Source organism: Epinephelus lanceolatus, chromosome 10 (genome assembly GCF_041903045.1).
Source record: "Epinephelus lanceolatus isolate andai-2023 chromosome 10, ASM4190304v1, whole genome shotgun sequence".
NCBI classification, from domain to species: Eukaryota; Metazoa; Chordata; class Actinopteri; order Perciformes; family Serranidae; genus Epinephelus; species Epinephelus lanceolatus.
In genome coordinates, this window is record NC_135743.1 from 29589868 (window position 1) to 29611863 (window position 21996).

Consider the following 21996-nt stretch of genomic DNA (forward strand, 5'->3'; position numbering starts at 1 on the left):
CAAAAAACTTATTGACTTTTAGACGAGAGAACCAGAAGTGCTAAAAGCGCTAACGGAGTTCCGGGTTTACTGGCACACTATATCGCATTGACAAAATCTGTTGACAGACAGACAAACACCCGGCAAAAATACTTAAAACTGCCTCTGTGGTAGTTCCTGCTGCAATAGGTGCCGCCAGGACCACATATTGCCATAATGACACACACAAACACACACATACAGACTCACAAAGTGAAAACAATACCAGCAGTTGCAATGTTGTTGGGGCTGATAAAGATTTAGGCATTCTCACCACACCATCAATATTTGTCCCAGCAGTTTTACAGCATAAACTATTTTGACTCATTCTATTATTGTCATCAGGGCTGGTTTAACTTAATAAAATATACTAAATACATCTTAGACTTCTTAAATTGAGCACATGGCATGCTTGGATGAATGTATCTTTAAAGACATATACTACACTTATACTACATATACTCTATGTTTGGCCCATTTTAATCCACCACAGGCTCAGTGGTGATGTTCATTGTCAGATCAGTACAGCTCTATCTCCAAACCTTTCTCCAAACCCCCCTTGCCCAAAAAACAATCAATATTCACCTTTCTTAGATGGCTCATCTTTCTTTTGCACAAAAGCCAATCATCTTTTTCTCTCTCTCCATCTACTGCCACCTCACTGCTTTGTTCGGTGGAAAAGCTTTTAACTATCTTGCAGATTAAAACTAAGAACAAAGTTTCTGTCCCAGCTAACCCACAAAACCTCTGCATACTCCGAGAAGGGTGTGGGAAATAGCAAGGCATGAGTTTTCACTTCAGTCAGTCTAATTGGTACTGAATGCGTTAAAACCAAGACTCTGTCAAACCCCAATTAAGCTGCTCATCTTACAAAATGTTAGAGGCTCGAGCTGGAAATCCAACAGCAGTGTTTCCGAGATTTTCTCGCTGCACCCTGATTCAGGAAAGTTAGCTGGGACATCAGCAGCTCTGCAGCATAATTAGTTCATGAAACAGTAAGAAGTCTGTGTAATTTCATTTGGAATTGACTCCTTGCCCTCCATTCCATCCCTCCGGAAAACTCAATCTCCAAGGAGTCGAGGGTTCTTCTCTCTTTAATAACAGCTAAACACATCAACACTGCTCTTCCAAATGCCCCCTCAAGCCGTTAGGAACAAAATAAGAGATGGAAGTCTAATGAAAAGAGGTTTAATAGAAGAGCAAGCCAAAGGTGGCTCACAGGCTTGCTGCTGTTTAATTCAATGGGATGCTCCTGGTGCCTGAAGACTGGCCCATTTTAATTGCACTCCTCTCTCATTTATAAAAGGAAGTATGCAGCGATACAGCTTTAATGAATCTGAAAGCAAGGCAGGCTATTCAGTGTCTTTCTCTCACACACATTGAAGGATAATGTGATTGTGCTGGTTAGGCCCACATGTTTTGGCACAGCATGGTCGCATACAACTGCCAGCTACACACACACAAACACACACACACACACACCTAAAACTACAAACAGAAATGATTATTAGCATTTGAGAGGAAAAAAGAGAGCAAATACACGAGGAATGAAAGAATAAAGGATGAAAGAAAACCAAGCGGCAACCTGGGGGGCTGAAAAATGAAGCCAATGCAGGAGTGCCAAAGAACTGTAGTTCTTTGAATGGCCACTTGAGGCTAGTTCCAAGAGCGAGCAAATCCCCATAAACCCCAATGTTGAAATGCCCAAATTTACAGCTGAGTAAAGCCCAGTTTACAGGCTGGTACAAAAAAACAGTCTTGGTCTCTATAGCTAATTTCAACATTCATGACAACTGTAAGGGGAGGTGAATCTTAATAACTCATCCATTAAAGATATGCATAATTAAGAGCGTTGTTGGTTTGAGTGACAGGTGGGTGCCATCTGTTAACAAGTTGCTACCAAGGCGACAATGTTGGTTTGGCCTAATCCCAAATTCACAGAGCACAGGTGCAGCCGTAGCTGTTGCTATTTCAGGGCTATTCAGGGCATTAAAGTTAATTGTAACATTACAGTTGCCAAACAAATCTTTTAAGAGACCTGCTAAGGAGTTGGTTGTTCAGTTTTTTCAATTAGTACATTTTGTTTAGATAGTTTTAAGTCTGTTTCAAAAATTTGCATTAGCACTGGTACAGTTAACCATAGCTGTAAATGCACTTTGCTAACCAAGCTAGCAGCTAGCACACTACTGTAGTCCATATTATTATTATGACCACAAAAAAGATCACCACCATCACCATCAGCTTTCTGCAGGGTTCACAGACAGTGACTGAGTTAACCTGAAGAACAGCACCATAAGAAAAGCCAAACACCTCAGTAACATGTAAAGCAGACCAAAGAGTGAAGGACGGAGGGGGGCTTACCTTCGCCATCTGTGCCTGGACTCCACTGGCTTTGAGCGAGGCCACAGCCTTCTGAGCTGCTGCAGGGCTGTCAAAGTCCACAAAGCCATAGCCTGTACATACACACACACACACAGGAGATGGTGAGGAGGAGCAAGGTGAGAGAAAAACGGGATTAAAAGATGAAGAATATCAGTTAATGTTGTTCTGAATATCACTTTTTCTTTAATGCTGCATAAATTCCATAAATGTGTCAAATTCAAGTCAGGTCACGTATTTAATGAAAGCTGCTAGTTCCCCCATTAAATGTGTTTTAGTGCAGAACATCAACAGAATTGGTGTCATAACAGTAACTCTTGCTATCTTGTTTATGAGCTAAAATGTCTTCTAATGTCTGCCCAAGTTTTTTCTGTACTATGGCTCTTTTTAATGAAATCATGTCTGTGTTATGTAATGACTCTAATGTCTTCCACTGCACTGATGGGTGCTCACCATTAGTTCCCTGTAGATGTACACATTCTATACCATGTGCATAGTAGGACTGCAACCAGTTTTCATGGCAAAATAATCTGTTGATTATTTTCTTGATTAGTTGCTTAATTGTTTTCAGTCTATAAAATGTTAGAAAATGAGGAACAATGTTGATCAGTGTGTCCAAAAGCCCAAGATGATGCTCTTTAATATTTTGTTTTGTCAACAAGCCAAAGACATTCAGTTTACTGTCATAGAGGAGTAAAGAAACCAGAAAAAAAATCACATTTATGAAGCCAAAATCAGAGAACTTATTTTTTTTAATTACTCAAACTGATTTAATGAATATCAAGTTAGTTTGAGATTAATTTAAAAGTTAACAACTAATCGATTAATCATTGCAGGTCTGGTGTATAGTGAGTACATGCTGAAAGAATTCTTTAGCAATAAATGTAAAATCTACTGGCTTCCTTTCGCCTGACATTTAATATCCCACTGCATTGCATGTGTGCTCGTTTCGTCCCTGCGCTACACTAAATCTGTCAGTACATATGGGGTTCCTATAGTAGTGGCCAATACAAGTGACATCAAGAAAAATTCTCTACATTTAATGCAACCATTAAAGTGATTCAGAGTCTTGTTTAAAGAAAGAAAGACGCAGAGAGAATGAGCATCAGTCGATTTTATTGCGATATGGTCTGCGTCATGTTGTGTGTCTCCGTGTGTGTATGTGTGCACAGTGTATCTGTCAAACTGCTGACGCTCTGGGGATCTAGGTCGGGCCCTGCAGGAAGCGCTGAAGGACAAAAGGTCTGAACACACACATATCAATCTCTACTTTCAGAAATACGCCCTGTTTTACTGGGTCACATGGGTGGGGCTGCAAAGAGATGTCAAATAGACAGAAAGAAGTAAAAAAGACGCAACCTGTCTGCATGGCAGCTTGCGTGCAAGTGTGTGTGGTGTAGGTGAACAGAACTGAGAGACTGTTTGGTACAAGGATAGTTTTGACTGTTTGTTTAAATGAGAGACTTAATAAAAGAGACATATTGACACGCATGTATTAAGCCGGAAAGATAAATGTTGGGAAAGCAGAGCAGCTTTGAAATTCCAGCTGTAGTTTTGAGTGGGTTGTGTGTTAACACAATTAAATGATCCACATTTCAAAAGCCTCACTCATTACAATCCTAAATGTAAACATGTTAAGAATGAGGGACTACACGTTCTCTCTATCTCACACACCCATACACATACACACTCCCCATTTTTAACATCTGTGCTTGTCTGTCTGTTTTTTCCAGGATTTAGAGCCATGCTCTGTTTTGCTGATAAGCAGATGATTTTTTATTGTTCAAAGGCAGCAAGCTGCTTTCACAGCAAGATATGTACTGCACACACAAATATTTATACTGTTGCTAATGAGAAACCCATAATTTAGCCAAAATAGGATAGCGCAAACACACACACAAACATATGATGTGCGCACATTAACGACTGGGACAAACACAGATCCAGACAAGCATTAATACACACACATATACAGTATGCAGAGAAACACAAGCATTCGCAGTCTTTTTTAAATCTATATTCATCTAATTAGGGCCACACCAAAACAGCTGAAGTAATTGAGAATGCACAAACATACAGCATTCATTAGTAGCCTGGCAAGATGCTTTCATTTTATTCCAGAAAAATTTGAGAAGTTCCAGTTCTCGTATCTCACACTTGAACTAATGGGTGTTTGTTTAACCAAAGACTGTCCATGTAATTAGTGGGAAAATAAAACCTAAACACAGCTCACAATGGATAATTCGATCACTACTAGTCCACAACACAGTTTTTTTGTTTGATGGCAGAAGTTCAACATTATCTGCCGCGCACGTTGTTGTTAAAATAAAGTGACTGTGTTGAAAAAGCTGGTGTTTTAAAGGGGAATCCAAAGACTTTACATATCAAAGACTGTTTGCAGGTCTAATAGAGTACAACAAAAGTTGTTGAAAGAAAAAATCTGGGGGTGCGGAGTTAGAAATAAGCTAGCAACCAGACCTCTGTAGCCTGCTCTTCATCTGCTTGAGGCTAGCCATTGAGGTTAAATCACCTGCTCCTAATACCACACCTGAAACTCCTATCGACCTGTTTGTATTTGAGATGAATTGTGGGTAATGTAGGCAGCAGGTTTTGGCAAGGAGGAGGAATGTGTGGAATAAAAAAGACAATAACGCTGGTTCTGATACATCTGTTTTGATGCTTTGCACTTTAAACTGTCCAACATGAGTCCAACAGTGCAAAGCCAAGATGGTGAAGTACTCATTTTAAAGAAAAGAAAAAAAGCTACTTAAAAAATAATGAGCCGTTTGTGTTTTATATGTATCCGCCTTTTAAGTCACTAATGCCATAGTCTGAGTGGGCGGAAGTTCGCTGCATAGATCAGCCTCTCATAAGGCAGAATGAGCCACCCGCTGAAGTCCCGCCCTACCACCTCCGGTTGTGTAGCAATTTTCAACTGTTTTCAACACGTCCTTTACTAACTTCTGCGGTGTTTGATCTTGCGGGGATGTAGCCATTTTTCTGCCATGGTTCGCATCCTGTAGGCAATATTTTTGTGGGTGTGTTACACCAAAACCTGTTTCCCCTCGGCAATATTTTTGCAAGCGCACCGTTGCTGTGGCACCGCCAAGAATAATTGTGATTGGTTGAAAGAAATACAAGCAGCCGGGCGTTTTTTTCTCCAATCTTAAAGTGAGAGTCGGCCCAGCCAGACCTTTCTTTTCTTGAGAAGGGTCTGGCGAGCGAGACTACTAATGCCACAATCCTTTACCAAAGCTTATTTCACATCAGTAAAGTCTCAATTCATTATTTAAGGCCCATCAGCTTCTGCACAAAACAAATCATATTTCCGAAAGCATATATCTCGGAGTCAGCACTGTGACACCTTCTAATTGTCTCACTTAGATTAGTTCATTTGTTAAGCAGTTTATTTAACCACTTCCATTTCCTCCTTTGTAATAATTAAGTATGAAATTCATTATGGATTATTATATTTCTGTGTTATGAGGGCAGCAGGGGGTTCCATGATACAGCAGGTCTGCATAACAAATGTAATTTTACTCACCATCAGTAGCCTGTGACCTTAATAGCCAATTTTCAATTATTTTGGATCCCTCCAGAATGAAAAGTTTGAAATTTACAGACTAAATAAAGAGGCCACATTAAACAAATAGAATTTGTAGACGGTTGGCTCAGTTTGTGCGTTAGAGGCAAGTATTGTAACATTATAATATTTTAAGCCCTGTATAATGATAGGGTGAGCTTATGATGACTTTGACATAGTGTTATGTTATTTTATCATAACTAGATTACTTTGAAATATTGGGAACCTAATAACTTTTTTCAATTACTGTACTGTAATTACGTTGGTCTGTTTTTATTAATCCAGTGCAGCAGGATCTTATTTCTCTCACGTTATATTGATATAATACTACAGGGATTGGTTGATTTGTATATTAGCATATTTCCACAGCTTTAATGCAGTTTATTTTTGTTGAAGTTGATCAATGAAATATAATCATCAGTGTGGGTAAGTTATGGTGCTAATAGCACTTAGGTGTAATCGGCTAACTGTGCCGGTTATTGGCCTTCAAACTAGAGGTTTGAGACTTTAATCTGCAATGTAACCAAGAGCCACTTCGTAGAGCTGCTCTATTTACAGTGACTTACCAATCAACTGTGTAGCTCATATCAAATGTGTCCTCAGTAATACCGAACAGGAAATATGAGTCCATGTCTCAAGAGCCTTGATCTCTTCATAAAACTTTGAGTTGTTGTAGATGCTGGCATGTAATCAAGCTTTGCCCTGCACATATTAGTCAGTCCTTACACCTAACGATGTCTGAGTGTTAGCTTGGGTGGAAAAACACCTATAGCCAGACACCATCCCAGACGAATGATCGAAACATTTTTTCAAGTGTTCATCTCATTGACAAGTTCTATATGACAGAACATCAGCCTTGAAATGTGCCATTTCCTCTGGCTGTATTCATCACTCATGGAGCGTTTAGTGTTTTCCGAAAAAAGTATTTGCCCCACCCTCCAGGAAGGTCAGAGATCAAGTATCAGTGACAGAACACACCCCAGGAGCTCGTTGGGATTCATTGTCTTGCTCAAGGACACTTCAGCTGAGTGGAGGCTTGTTGAGTCTGTGAGCAGATGCCTGCCTCAAGCTGATGGACAGTTTCCCAAATTATTACAACACGCTTCTGCCCTAAATTTAATTCAGAAATTTTCATATAAACCCATAAACTAAAACCTACCATCTTTAGTTTGGTGAAAAATTCTCATCTCATGCGAGTGATAGCTCTTCTGCAGGATGATAAGGATATTTCCAGATAACGGCAGAATGAAACATAATATCTCTGAATTATATAATCCTCCTCATCTGTGCCCTGTCCCTCCCATCTGTGGCCTTATGATGACACAGAGATGAAAATTCATCTTGCTCAGTCAGGCCTGACAAATATTCCACTCGTGAATGAAGAAAAAAACAACAACATTTTATTACGAAGCGCACTCCCACGTGAATACACACTCATATGCGCTCATAGACACAGATGGAAGCACAGATAAACATGAGCACACACACACACACACACACACACACACACACACACACGTAGCTCCCATCTAATCTCCTGAGCTCCCAGAGTTCCTGGCCTTGGGCCATTAGAATGGGCTAACCGAGTACATAGGGAAAAGGAGAGAGAGAGAAAGAGCAAAGGAGGAATAGGGGGAAGCAGTGTGTTGGGGGGAGACAAAGAGAGTGGCAGGCAGAGAGAGAGTAAGAATGAGATGAAAATCAGGAGGGAGGGAGGCGGAGAAAAGGCAGGAGACATGGAGACAGTGAGAGGGAGGGCGCTTGTCTTTGGGAAATGGAAATCCTTTACAATCTAAAGTGGTTTCCTCTCCCTTCCTTCCTCCATCCTGTGCTCTGTGCCCTCTCCCTCCCCCAGAGCTCCCACGCTGCTAACTAGAAAACTGTCAGTGTATTTAACATTGAGCCCGCTACAAAGCCAAGGATTCCACAAAGAAAATCTTTATATTATTTCAGAGAACAAAGCAAAAGATCTGCTTTCTTTGTTCACTGAAACGAGAGTGCATTAAACAGTAATTCTTAAGAAACTGTTTCTTTTAAGAGCTAACATTTTAATGTATCTATGCACCATTTATTAATATATTTCCATATTGTTTCAGAGACCACATCAACTTTTCAGGGACAAAAAAAGCAAAGACGCCTTGAAGACAGTGCATATTTGTGTTCATTGCATATGGCTTAAAGAGGTGTTAAATGCCTGGGAATCATAAAATTTCAGAGCACCAAAAATTTATTAAGATAAAAGTAAAAACCACCACCGAAACTGGGATAAATAAGATGCCTACTGACGGCAGCAGTGTACAAACTGACCGAACACCACCCCTGCAGACCGCAAAGGAAGAGGACTTTATTTATTTACCTGTCTCCCTGTCTCTCACGCTCTCTACCTATCTCTCTTTCCCCTCTGCTGAATCTTCCTGAAAAGAAGAGGCTGTCTGCTAAATCATCAGTTTCAAGGGGTTCCCTTCCTTTTCTGTCAGCCCCAGGTTATTTTTTGCCCCCCTCCCTCCACCTCCCCAGGCCTCCTCCCATCCATCCCTCCCTTTCCAAGAGAACTCTCTGTGCCAATTTGTACTCTCTTAGTCACGCTAAGCACTTATCTTGTCCCCGCTGAATGCCTCTGCAATCAAACCAACACTTATCCGGTTGTAAGGCATTCTAATGGCCGCCTGATAATGAAACTCCTTCATTGTGAGTTAACAACTGGCTGAGAGATGTATGAAGTCTACATCACAAGCAGTGAATTTGCTGATGGGCGCCATAGCCTGCAGAAGTTGCCCTGTCTGCTACAGCTGCAGCTGCAGTATTTTCTGCATTAAACAATAAGCATACATTTATGGCTGGATGTAACAGTTTGTGTTTTGAAACAGTCTCTCAAGACATGCACACCATTTTTTTTGTCACTCACAAACAGATAGGCTCACTGCTTTCACTATAAAAATGCCCAGATTTTTAAAAATAATACCTTCTTATGTAACTGAAAGTATTGTCTCTTTTACAGGAGGACAACAGAAAACTAAATAAATAAATTAAAAGATAGTACACAGTTAAACCACTGAGTTGCAAACATGTTTAAAATAAATTGTTTTTTTTAATGATTTGCACATATTTGTAAAATGAAAAAAAAAAAAATCACATTATGACTCCCATACACCTTTAAAGCTACTTTTCTCTTCAGGGTGGGCACATCACCCTGAGGCTCAGACACCACTGAGATTATTTTACCCTTCGTCCTTGTTTATCTTTAGCTAATCTGTATTTGACCCATTTTCTTAATTATGCGCACACATACAACAGCTCATTCATGCAGCTGTATGCTTTCACAAGTGATACTTCTGGCTACAAATTCAAACCTTTTCCTCTGTAGTGATTTTTAGTTTAACACATCAGCCCAAAATGTAACTTAGTGTAATTAAACCAGGCTGTCAACTTGCTGCTTGAGTCTGAAGTCATTAACTGACGTTGCAAAACATGCTGACTATAAATCACACTCCTTCAGTCATGTATTTTTACTTGTATCACCAGAAGTGTAACTATACATGGCGGTGACGCAGCCCTCCTGTCTATTTTTGTAAGAGAAACCATTTCCCTCAGTAGAAACAAAGCTTTTATTTACTTTAATTTCACAGATAAGAAACAATAAATTGTAAAGACAATAAAGCCTCCACTAAAATAGCATTTTAAGTCTTGTGTGTGATTTGTCCTTCAGGGATTTATACTTAGGGATTTATCCTAGCTTCATATGAGCAGAGGAAAAGTACGCTAGCTGCTAGGCTAATTTATACAGTGTGAAATGCCACATTAGCATGTTGTATTTGTGGGTAAAATGTGTCCAGATAAAGAGTGCTTTGTCTGTGAATGCTGCAAGTTATAGTGAAGCCAATTTGTGTATTTGTGTTTGAAATTGTCGCTATTAAGCCATGTTTAAAGCAGCTGTGCGGAACTTTTTACCATTTATAAAAGTATAGTGACGTTACAACAAAATTATCTGTGACTGTGACATGAATACAAATATACAGCAGGCAGTTGTCCTCCGTTTATAAGAAATTCAGAGCTACACCAGAACATTTATGAGTTTCCTCTTGCTCTCCAAAACAAATGCATGTGGTAATTGCCGGCTGCGGTCGAGATTTTACGATACCAGGCTGTGGGTGTCATACCGCTTTGACCAAAGGGGGCACTATAATCAATGAAAACGTAAAGTTCCGCACAGCTGCTTTAATGTCTGTTTTGGGTGTGTTTTGAATCAACTAAACTTAACAGCACTTCACAGAAACCCTGCAGCCAACTAGTGGTTTGGAAGTGTAACTGCAGAGTGACACAGACAACCAAACACACAAGTATAAATGCTCACAAGGGCGAAGGCCATGTGCGTAGGCTACAGTGTAGGCTCTGCATAGAGCTGACACACAAGTATAAATCTGCTTTATGCATTGCTTAGCCTTGCCTTCCCCCCGGCCACGTGAATGTCGAACATTTTTTCTTCTTCTATTTTTCTAATTGTCAACAAAATCCCATAGGAAGACCACAACCAACAGCGCCCTGTCTGAGGTTCGTAGCCCCACATTTTTTCATTCCCACTGAAGTCATACATCCTCCTAAACATTGTTTTTTTTTTTTAAAAAAAAAAAAGGCTAAATAATTGCAAAGGGACTCCCGCGCACTGTCTAACTTGCAATAAATAATTTATTTACGATGTTTCGGTAGACCCGTTTTGCCTGATGAAGGTCTAGTACCGAAACGTCATAAATAAATTATTTATTGCAAGTTAGACAGTGTGCGGGAGTCCTTTTGCAACTTTTTGGTCTTCTCTCTCCAACACGCCTGTGTTTTTTAATAGATGTGCGAAGTGTTTCCTTTGCTCTAAAGTCTAAATAATTGCCTCAAATAGTTGGGCACTGTAGTTTTCAGCAGATGTTACAGACAGAGTAAACAGTGTATTTGTTGAAGACTCTTTTCTGCTGCAAATGAATACAGAAGTGGTGCTTTGGTGCAGTGATTCTCAAGCTTTTTTGTGTCTTTTTTGCCCCTAAATTGATTCACATTAGGTCACGGACCCCTGTTTGATAAGGTTTAGCTTCAGAGACCTCCATCTGAGAAGATTCTGCTTGTTAGATATGATTAAGATGATTAATTATTTTACAATTGTCAACTACAGTAGTGGGAAAAAACTGTGGAGGAAGCTAAACTAATGATCAGAATAGCCACTGTTACCACTTGTACTCACACTGGGCTCACTTCTATAGTGAATTAAATAGTCAAGATAAACTTTACTCCATTTTCTGGGGACCCTGTGGAACTCCCTCAAGGTCCCCTGGGGTCCCTGACCCCTGGTTGAGAACCCCTGCTCTAGTGGGTATTTATGGCAGCAGGGCTATGTTGGATCGACTCAAAATAAACTACAGTGCCCATGTCCACTGTAATGAAGGAACATGTCAAGGGTATGGGTTGTTGTGTGTCTGTAACAGTTGTTGGACACAAAGGAGCTACATATATATCCACTTTAAATCAGATCAAGGTTGGTTTTGGTCAAGTTTGTAAGCACTGTATTTAAATGCCTTTTTTCATATGCAATTGGATCTTAAATAAAACATATTATTTCCCATTTGTAAATCACACTAAAAGAAGCATGAAGCCACAATTGGCAAACATAATAATCATGAGCTGGAGCACCAAGGCTGTACTGAATCAAGTTTTTTAAACTGCATTTCAAGTAACAGCAATGAAAAAATTAAATGAGTTGAGAAAATGGAAGAATAACTGATAATTATCAGTAGGTTTATAGAATCTTCTGCCTTCCCTTCGGCTGCGCTGTAATGATGTCAGGACAGGCATTTCAATATGCTCTGAGAGCTCAAAGCAATATTTGATTATGTGATGCCAATGCAGGTACTGGAATGATGAAGTTTGTATGATTTATATAACTGGCCATTTAAAAAGATCCAAGATAATAACTAAAGTAAAAGAGTTTACAGGGGAGATTCAATGAGGTTCGGTGTTCCCATTATTTTGTTAAGACAGGCAGGACTGCAATCATTTAGTCAAAATATTTTATCCTAAGTAATCACAGCAGATGAAGTCTTAGAATTTGCATTAACATCTCTGCCATTGCTATCAATCAGACTAGCTTTTCCTTCACTCATACCATTGAGGCTGATGCGCTGATTACAGGGCATTTGTGCTGTTGTCCCAAACCATGTCAGTATACCTTTGAGTACAACCCCAGCAGATGAGCAGCAATCATGCTGAACACATGCTCTTGTGTGCCTCTTCAAAAGCAGACGACTACAATCATATTGATTAGTGCTTTGTTCCAACCACTCCAACAATCAAGCAGACCCTCATCAGAAGACACTTGAGTGAGCCTCATTCACCGCAGAGAGTATTTGAAACACATTGTGGCTATTGTATGGCGTTCTCCGTTTGGATTTGGCCAATGACAACAATGCCAACATCTTGCTTTCAAAAGCTGCTTAACTCTGAGTATCATTAGGGTGCAATCCTGAAATCACCATCATAGAGAGATAAAAAAAAAAATAAAGGTACTAGCAGTGCATCATTTAGCTAGATTAAAGGGTGATATGCTCATTATGGCAGTCAATACTGTTGTGTTGTATACAGTGTAAAAACCCACACCCTTACCACATAGCTGAACACACAATTCTGAGGCAAACACAGGGACTTTGAGCAACAGCACACACAGCACAAGCTAAAGTAATTTGTTTTAATTTGACGTCACACAGTCTGTTGACAGACATTTTTAGTCCTCTGTGAAAAGCTTTAGACATTGATTAATTGGGGATGCAAAAAAAATACAAGAGGAAGGAATATATAACAACAAAACCACTCCTCAGAGTGGACTGATTGGTCTGCCTGTAAGCTGCCAGCTTTAATAAACTCTTGACTGATGTTTTCCAGATGCAAATTTCATATCAGAATCTGGGTTTGTGAATTATAGTGTGACTCTGCTAGACTACAAATAACCACACCGTATAAAGTCAATGGATTCTCACTCACCTTTGCATTGATTGGTGTTCTTGTCTAGGATGGCCTTTGTTGACACAATCTTCCCATATCTGTAAAAATGACAATGAAATATTCTGATTAGTTGTTATTTCAGTGTTGATATTTTTAACATTTTTTTGTCTTATGATTGCTGCATGGCTCTAAGATGGGTCCAGAAATATTTCAACAAATTGATTGCCATGAATTTTACAGACATTCATGATTCCCAGAGGCTGAATTTTAATAACTTTGGTGACCCTCTGACCTTTAATCAAGCATCACCATGAGGTTCACATTTGTGGATTTGAGTAAAGTGCTTCAACATTTATTCAATGGATTTCCACAAACTTTCTTACAAACAGCCATATTCCCCCAAAATAGTCCAATACTTTGGTTTCTGACCAAGCACCTGCAAAACTAATGACACTCCTATCTGGCTCAAGTTTGTTTTTCTGTTTAGTTAAAACGAGTGAATGCTAACATGCTAACCACGCTAAATTGAGATGGTAAGTTTAGTAAACATTTTTCCTGCTAAACATCAGCGCGTTAGCATCATCGTGAGCATGCATGCTAGCATTAGCATTTAGCTCAAAGCACCACTGTGCCCAAGTAGAACAAAGTAGCGTCTAAATACAATAAATGTTACCTTCTCTGAAATAATATTTTTAGGTGCAACTGTGAAAATGTTTCCACAAAGTTTGAATTCAACAGGAAGCAAAGAAAGCATTCAAAAAATTAAACTGGCACACAAAACTGAACAAAGTCTGAATGTAACACAGCTTCTCAGGGTGTCCCCAAGAGACTCCAACTCATCACAGTTACATTTTTATTCTATCTATGCCACTATCTGTCAATTCTGTCCTTATCTGTTTCAAATCTCACCCGTAGGCCTCAGAACACAGACAGTACTGTCTCATAAATGATGATAATAACTAGACATCTGTATGGCACCCTGCTTGGAGGGCCTATAAGAGAGACAGACAGCCTCCATACCTCTCTCTCGATCTGTTCCCACTGCCCACTTTTAATGTCTATCCGTTTCGCTACCTTACTCTCTTTCTTGCGTTTGACACCCCTGCCTCTGTCTTTGTCTTCGTCCCTTATTTCCCCTTCCATCCCACTTCTATTCTCCAGCTCTCTGTTCTCAGAGAGAAGTTAATAATGTTTCTTATCAGCCCAGTCTTTCAGTCCTCCTGGAAGGAGAGGGGCGAGAAAACAGAAAACTGAGAAAGAGGCTGAGAAGGTATGAGGAGAGAGGGAAAAAGGAGACGGGGGGGGGGGGGGACTGAGAGAGAAAGCTTGGATCGCTGAGATCAGTCTGGATCACTGCCTAGCTCTGTGGATGACACTTTTTAATTAATGTTTTAACACTGCTGCACAATGACTGACTGGCTGGCTGAGTGACTATCAAACAGATTGACAGACCGACAAGCTGGCTGACTGGCCGATGGCCACAGGTGAGGGAGGGAAACATATTCACTCTTCCGTTTTAGAGAAAAAGAGGGAGACAGAGAGGATAGAGAAATCAGGAGAGGAGACAGTGTGGGAGGTTACAACCCGAGAGGGTGAATAAGGCAAAGGGAGGTGGGGGGGGGGACTCGGAGGAATGAGAAATAGATGAGGAGAGGAAGAGCAGTCAGTCAAAAGATAAAAAGAGACACTGAAGGCGAGGAGGAAGCGAGGTAGTCAGGGAGCGATAGGGAGATAGTAAGAGGTGTTTAATAAAGAAGAGATCATTTAGTTGTCACCATCAGGAGAGTCTCTGTCAGCCAACTGCTTCTGTCAGTGAGAAGAAGAGAACAGAGACTCGCTTGCCTGACAGCTTCACATCAAACTCTATTGGGACAGGAGACTTTAGAAATGAAGACAGAAAAAAAGGCTTTAAAAGGCTGCTATCACACATAACACGACAGCTGAGCAGCTTATGATCTTGAAATTGGTAGAGAGAAAATCACCACTTCTTCAGACAATGCTCAATTTTCATACATTTTCCTGCAATTTAGGATATTTTTAGGGTATTTACAAATCCACCAAATATAATGTTTGTTCGGATGTTTTTTTCTTTCCTTCTTTTTTTTTTTTTTTTTACAAAGTCATGCCTGGTGGTAAACAAGGTCTTTGGCCTGCGGTTTTGGGGAGCAATCCAACTGTTGAAGGCGTAGAAAACACTCTGAAAAAACAAGGCAGGACTAATCGCCCACACACATACGCAAAGACAAACACACATGCAGACGCACGCGCAAGGCAACATCGCAGATCAAAAACACCGAAGCGGTAATCACACACATTACACACACCATCTGGCAATACCCAGCTCTTTGTTGACTTCAGCCTCAGTGTGATTCAAACTTAGTGCGTGTGTGTGTGTGTGTATGCGTCAGTGTGTGAGTGTAAACATCTACGGTGCATGTGTGTGAGTGAATGTGCCTGTTGAGTGAGGATGAATGCATGACAAAAATCTCATGCACCATCGGTGTTTTGGCAGGTTGTTTTCCCGGCAGAAAAGTGAAACATTTCCAGACTGTTTGTTCGTTTGCGCGCGCGTGTGTGTGTGTGTGTGTGTGTGTGTCTGTGTGTGTGAAAAAGAAAGACAGTGAGAAAGACAAAGAGAGCCGTACCTGGCCTGACACATTATGAATCTTGAAAAAATATGTTCCGAGTTGTCACAAAGTGGAAAACAAATACGGGGTATATTTACTGCGTGGCTGTGTTTGTGTTATCCCCAGATCAATGTGTGTGACGTACAAGTATAAATCCACCTGTACATTCTCTAGTTACACAATTTAGCCAGACTGAAAAACAAAAGAAGAAGAAGAGAGGAGAAAGGGATGACACCATAGCCTCTGGGAAATGTCAAATTACAGCAACACTGACTGCACCATCCAAAATAGTGCTTTCCTTCTGAACTTGATTCAGTGGTAAAATTCCATTTTATCCAGGCAGCTACAGCAATTGTGGTGAAGAAATGGAAGAAAGCATTGATAATAGATCAGATGATGAAGTAAGGAGGTAGAGGAGAGCGTGGAACGAGAAGAGAGGAAAAGTGCAGAATGTCCTGTCCTGTCTTAAAGTCCCAACTGGAACCTTTTCATTGATTCCAGCAGAAGCTGGAGCGAGTTGAAATACCATCGACCCGTACTTGACCCAACGGCAGTGACACATGAGACACTCATAAAAACTATTCAAATACTTACAACATAACAACAAAGGACTACAAGGAGCCAGATGGTCGGGGTTAGCACTTCCTTATTCCATTACTCCCCACTGTGCCAAAGAAGCAGTGAGTGAATTGGTTCTGAGTATGTCATTTGTTTCCACTGGATGCAAATCATGACTAAAGACTACATGATGGGAGTGAAGTGTGAAGCAACTGTGAAGCATTTTACAGCATGCCTGACAAAGTGATCTAAACCACAGCTAGATCTGTAGTTCTGTGACCAAACTCTTCTATTCCCTGATTAATAAATGTAAGGATTCCTATTGAGTGTTTGTGTCATTGTATATACAGGCTGAGATGGCACTGAAAGATTATTTCCAGTCTGCTAAATAGATTCCCATTTTATGTCTTGCCATTTCTCCCCAGTTCCAAAACGTTTGTCATTGTCAGCCCCAGCCAGACACCACTTTTACTCCAAATCCTGATTCCTGTGTGCGCAACAGAGCTTATACCTCAAGAACACAGGTACATAAATACAATTTTTACAGAAGATGCCATCATATAACAGCTGAGAGAATAAGAAGTTGATTTTACACTTCTCCTGTGTTGTTTGTTTCAAGCTATTAAAATAAATCCTTCAAATTCATACTTTGTTTTCACCTTTAGATAACTCCTAACCCTGCTGAAGTATCTACATTTTGTCAAAAAGTTGTTTTTATATCATAAAGTACATGTCAGGAGTAGCTGGTTAGCCTAACACTACTTTCTTTGGCTTTGTAAAAATGCTACAAAGCCCAAAAAAAAAGTGAAGACCTTTGAGGACAAGCTACATGTCTTCTTCAACACATGGAAACGCCTCAGAATCTTTTCCAAATCTGAACTTTTGATTTTTTTTCTCCACCAAGAAGTGCGACACACAAAGCCCAGTAAAACCGCTGAAATTGACAGTATTTTCCAAACTGTCGAGATTTAAGGAGGAATGTCAATGCGAAACTCAGTGCACCCAATTTTGGCAGGCTTGACACAATCTGTGTGCACCCGGGCTGTGTGCGTGTGAAGTATTAATGACAGTCCTCAGAGGGCCCCCACAGCGTCAGATCTGTGTTTTCATTTCCTTGTGGAGCACCGTCAGCCTATGGATGCTCACCGTTTGATGTCTACTGAAGCACGGTTGCCACCCACGCCCACGCACCACACGCACACGCATCATTGCCACATCTCTTCAGGATGTCTGTGAGTGTATATATACATTATGTATATGTGCGCAATCTGTGTGTTTGTAACGTGTGCCTGTTCTATCTGAGGCTGTGTATGTGTCAGAGTGTGAGTGTGTGGGCGTGCATGCCTAAGAGTACACGCAGGTTGGTCTCTGTGTGTGGTATCCCCTAACTGGGGATCCAATGCAGCTGTCTTGTCTCTTGCACTTCCCTCATTTTTCCCCACTCTCTGCCAGTTAGACTCAGACAAACACAGAGGAGGGACTGAGAGAGTGCAGTGCCTCAGAAGTCTTCGAACTCAGTCCCCATATGTAATTTAACATGCTCAGGCACTATAAAGAAATGAAGTCCTCGAGTGTTTCAATGATGAAAAGGCAATGTGCTGTGAATTCAGAAGATAGCTTGATGTCACTGAAACATTGAGTTTATCTGCCAAAAAGGCTTTCTGTGAAGTTTAAATCAGTAGCTGCAAGGCACTCTGGCTAGGTGGTGCGTTCAGGAGTTGGTATTACAGCAGTAGTGCAATAAACTGGGTAAACTAATCACAACTTTAAACCCCAAAGAAGCATTAGTTGATGTTCTTCTTTTCTTCTCTTATCCATATTTTGCCTCATCTGATAATACTGTGGGGTAAAGTGTGTTTGCCATAAAGATTTATGTCAGTCCAAGAAACTGGGTATTACTCTATTTCAAATACAATGGAGGGTAAATTGAGTTTAGATGAGTATAATCTCCACTACATCGCTGGCCATAACTCTTCAGAGAGCTCAATACCTTCTCCATTTAGAACCCTAAATACAGGCTCTTTTGATCAATATAATTACAGCAAAGTTACGTGTGAAAGCGCTACCAGAGCTCTGGTAAAAGAACATGACTGTTGACCCTAAGGTGAAGCAGGTTATGCCAGAAAAGAACTAGCTCGTACAATGTGTTAAAATGTCAGAGGGCAAAAGTGTTTATAGCTGTTCCAAACGGCCGCACACTCACAGGTGGGATGAAACGCCAGTCATCACAGAGAGGAGCAAGATTCGATAATAGCTCAAATTGGAAAAACGGAATGTGCTTTCAGACTCTCCTGGAAAGCACTCATAGTGTTGGACTCGGTTAAAAATCCAAAAAGTGACAGAAATAGATGTGTAACGGATGAAAAAAAGGAAAGGTAGAGAGAGGAGTTCAAAGCCTGCTGTCTTTCTCACCTCTGCATGAGGTGGGTGTGAATATTGAATCATCAGTTTCAGAAAGTTACCGAAATTGTGGGACACAGCCCCTCACCTCTACTGCCCCAATTATGATGTCGGAGATGTGGGTGGAGGGAGTTTCAAAAGCTATTCGACCACCTGACAAGCACTTCAGATGGAGCATACTGGCAGATTTACCCTGCTAATTTGCAGTTTTTTCATCTGTTGGGGTATGTTCCTGGTAAGATCCAACAAACTTGAAGCAGTAGAGGAAATCAATAATGACATGTAATATACTTTACACAGATGGCTCTTATTTTAAGCCTGTGCACACCTGTGGTACACCTACACATGTGATTTCAGTTATTCTGGCAGATTAGAGCTCTTCTCAGGACTGTGTGGGCATGTGCAGACTGTGTGTGATTGACATGTGCCTCACTCTCCCACAGTTAGTTTTGTTGCACCAGCCAAGGTGTGACAAATGACACTTTCATCATGCTTACTGGGGCATGGAGGTGGGTGACCTCATAGTGTAGAGTTCACAGGGCCTTTCAATTCATTTCATAAAAATTACTAAAAGATGGCGGCACAGTGATAGCATTGTCCCATCACAGCAAGAGGGTTCCTGGTTTTCTACAGGTACTCCAGCTTCCTCCCACAATCCAAAGACATGCAGCTTAGGTTAACTGGTGTCTCTAAATTGTCTGTAGGTGTGAATGTGAGCGTGAATGTTTGTCTGTCTCTATAGCCCCTTTTACACTGCCAGATTTTCCGCGGATGTTGGGCTGTTTTGCCGGCAAGCTGCGAGCATTTAGACACACAGGGTAGTGTCTACCTCGTAGGGTAGTCATATTGGAGGAACCCTTTTCATTTAAAAAGACAGAGGCGGCCTTCCGCAACAGGAGGGGCTGTTGATGACTTGTGGGAGGAGCTGTTGATGATAAACAGGAAACAACTGATAGCAGGAATTAGCGAACAGCTAGTAGCAAGAGGGAAACGTAAACCTGACAGACACTGTAAAGATGAGCAACTGGGGAGAAAAGGAAATGCGTGCCCTCCTTGCCCTCGCAAACAAAGAGGCCATTAACCGTCACATGACGGGGACAGTGAAGAACGGGCCGACTTACGAGAGAATCGCTGAAGGACTGACTAGCCACGGCTTCCCTCCCACGTCACTGTTTACATCACACGCTGAGCTACACGTTTTGTTACTTGCTCACGCCCCCCATTGCCCCAAAAAGGCACATTCTGTATAAACAAAATTAGGTAGGCGGCATTTTGCCGCACTCCCCGATTTTGTTTTTATACTGTCAATGCTGAAAGAAGACTGATTGGGCTTTCCTGCAAATTTGCACAATTCCTATCTAAAAAGGGCTTATGTGTCAGCCCTGCAATAGTCTGGCGATCTGTCCAGGGTGTAACCTGCACTCGCCCAATATCAGCTGGAATAGGCTCCAGGCCCCCCTTGATCCCCCAGCAAGATAAGCAGTTACGGAAAATTAATGAATGAATACTAAAAAATGTTTGGAAAAAATCTTATGTCCTCCCTCCCAAAAAATACAGTTTTTGTTTGTTTTGTAAGAGCTAATTAACATGGACATTTATTTACATTGCTATGACAAATGAGCAAACTCAATCTGCTCATGATGACATCATGATCCAAAGCTCCACAACTGAATAGACCTTGAGGTGAGATTGTTTTGTCAAATACTGTTTCCAAGGCCAAGAATAAACAGCGAAACTCAACAGTTTTGTCAACAATATTCTACTCAGACTAAGCCAGAATAATAAGCCCCACTGTTTAAGTACAGCACAGTGCCATACTACACTGTTTACAGTAGGCCTAATGGTATCATCATTTGGTGTCTTGCCATTTGCCCACTGGCAAGTACTGGCTTTACACCAGTGTTTCAGTCCACAAGATATATATATTCAAAATTGACACTTACCAGCAACTGTTAAAAAAACAAAAACAAAACACTTTTGGCAATATTGCTTGAAGAAGAAGTAATATATTTAGCTGGATGGAATCTGTCTTTGAAATACTAGATACTATATTTCAGGGTAGAAAGATATTTCGAGGGTTCAGGTTTCACATGAATCAACCGCTACTAAAACATCAGGCACGTTCATGTGACGCTTGTCAAATTTACATGAACCATTCTGCCGGTTTTAAAGCAAGATTTTGGTTTTTCTAACTTAGCTGCTGCGGATTAACGAGAGATTGTGAAGTCATTCAGTGTTTTATACTCTTCTTCTTCTGCAGCGATTTCTCCTTTGAGTGGCTTTGAGTGGTTAAAGCTCATCTGCCCTCATACATCCCCTCCATCATGACGTAGATAGATAGATAGATAGATAGATAGATAGATAGATAGATAGGAGTAGTGAATCAATGGTAAGGGTGAGAGAGAGAGACAACAAGTGTGGGTGAAAGCAAGCGAGCGAGAGAGAAATTGCCCTTGTGCTCCGCTTTAGATTCCGCTCACGTTCTGCTCTGTCCCCAGACGTTAAAAGTGTGTCCATAGTTTGGGCGACCGGGGGAGTGATTGGAAATGTCAGCTGACAACAGCACTTTTCACTGACACTCTGAGAACTGGCACAGAGACAGAGAGAGAGGGAGAGAGGGATAGAAGGAGGGGGGCAGTGAGAGAGAAAGAGAGAGAGAGAGAGAGAGAGAGAGAGAGAGAGAGAGAGAGAGAGAGAGAGAGAGAGAAGGATGGAGGGAGGAAATGAGGAGGATGACAAAATAGGAAGGGAGAGGATGGTGCTGGTGGGCGGGCTGGCACACAAAAAAAGCCACGCTTGGTAACAATAAGGATGAGGATGACACTGAGTTGTTTGTGTATGTGTGAGTGTGTGTGTGTGTGTGTGTGTGTGTCAGCATCGAGGGACTGTCCTTCCGTTATTCATTGTGACTGTGTGCATGAATGAAACCCCTGTTTGTGTGTGTTTGTGCACGCGCATGCGTGCATGTCATGTCAGTGAGTGACAGGAAACTGCCATTCAGTCTATTTCTGAAAGCCGGAGAGAGTTGGAAACCCAAGGCAAAGACTGCTGCCCAACAGCACACACAGACCCCCTCCTCCCCCGCTGACCTTTCCTAAATGTTACTGGCCACTTGGCACACTGACTGGGCCTCTAATGAAACTTTTATTGGCCCCCATTTTTCACCCTGTTTCTCCAGAACGCCTCCAGGGCTAAGCTGAAATACAACAGGCTTGAACTGCAGCTGACACACAGAAGGGCAAGGTATGGTGAGCGTGTGTGTGTGTGTGTGTGTTTGTGTGTGTTATAGTCTTCACATTTCATTTTTTCTACCTTTTTCTTTATTCCAAAATCAATTAGATCAATTAGAAATGTTGATGAGATCATTTAAAGCCCTTACCTGCGGAATATTTAGCTCAATATATCATTCTCCAATTACATTTGATGATATCAGGTAATAGCTGGAGGCGAACAAGA

General features: G+C 41.0%; 1 protein-coding gene across 4 annotated transcripts in view; it reads right to left on the reverse strand.

The window, feature by feature from the left end:
• The window catches only part of LOC117265752 (RNA-binding motif, single-stranded-interacting protein 3-like), a 149044-nt gene that overhangs the window by 85138 nt on the left and 41910 nt on the right, over positions 1-21996 (reverse strand). For all 4 annotated transcript variants that reach the window (XM_078171919.1, XM_033640428.2, XM_078171920.1 and 1 more), the window contains exons 3-4: positions 12995-13053; positions 2380-2471 (exon numbers count right to left, since the gene is read on the reverse strand). In XM_078171919.1, coding sequence (XP_078028045.1) covers positions 2380-2471; positions 12995-13053 — 151 coding nt within the window. The remainder of the gene's footprint in view (positions 1-2379; positions 2472-12994; positions 13054-21996) is intronic.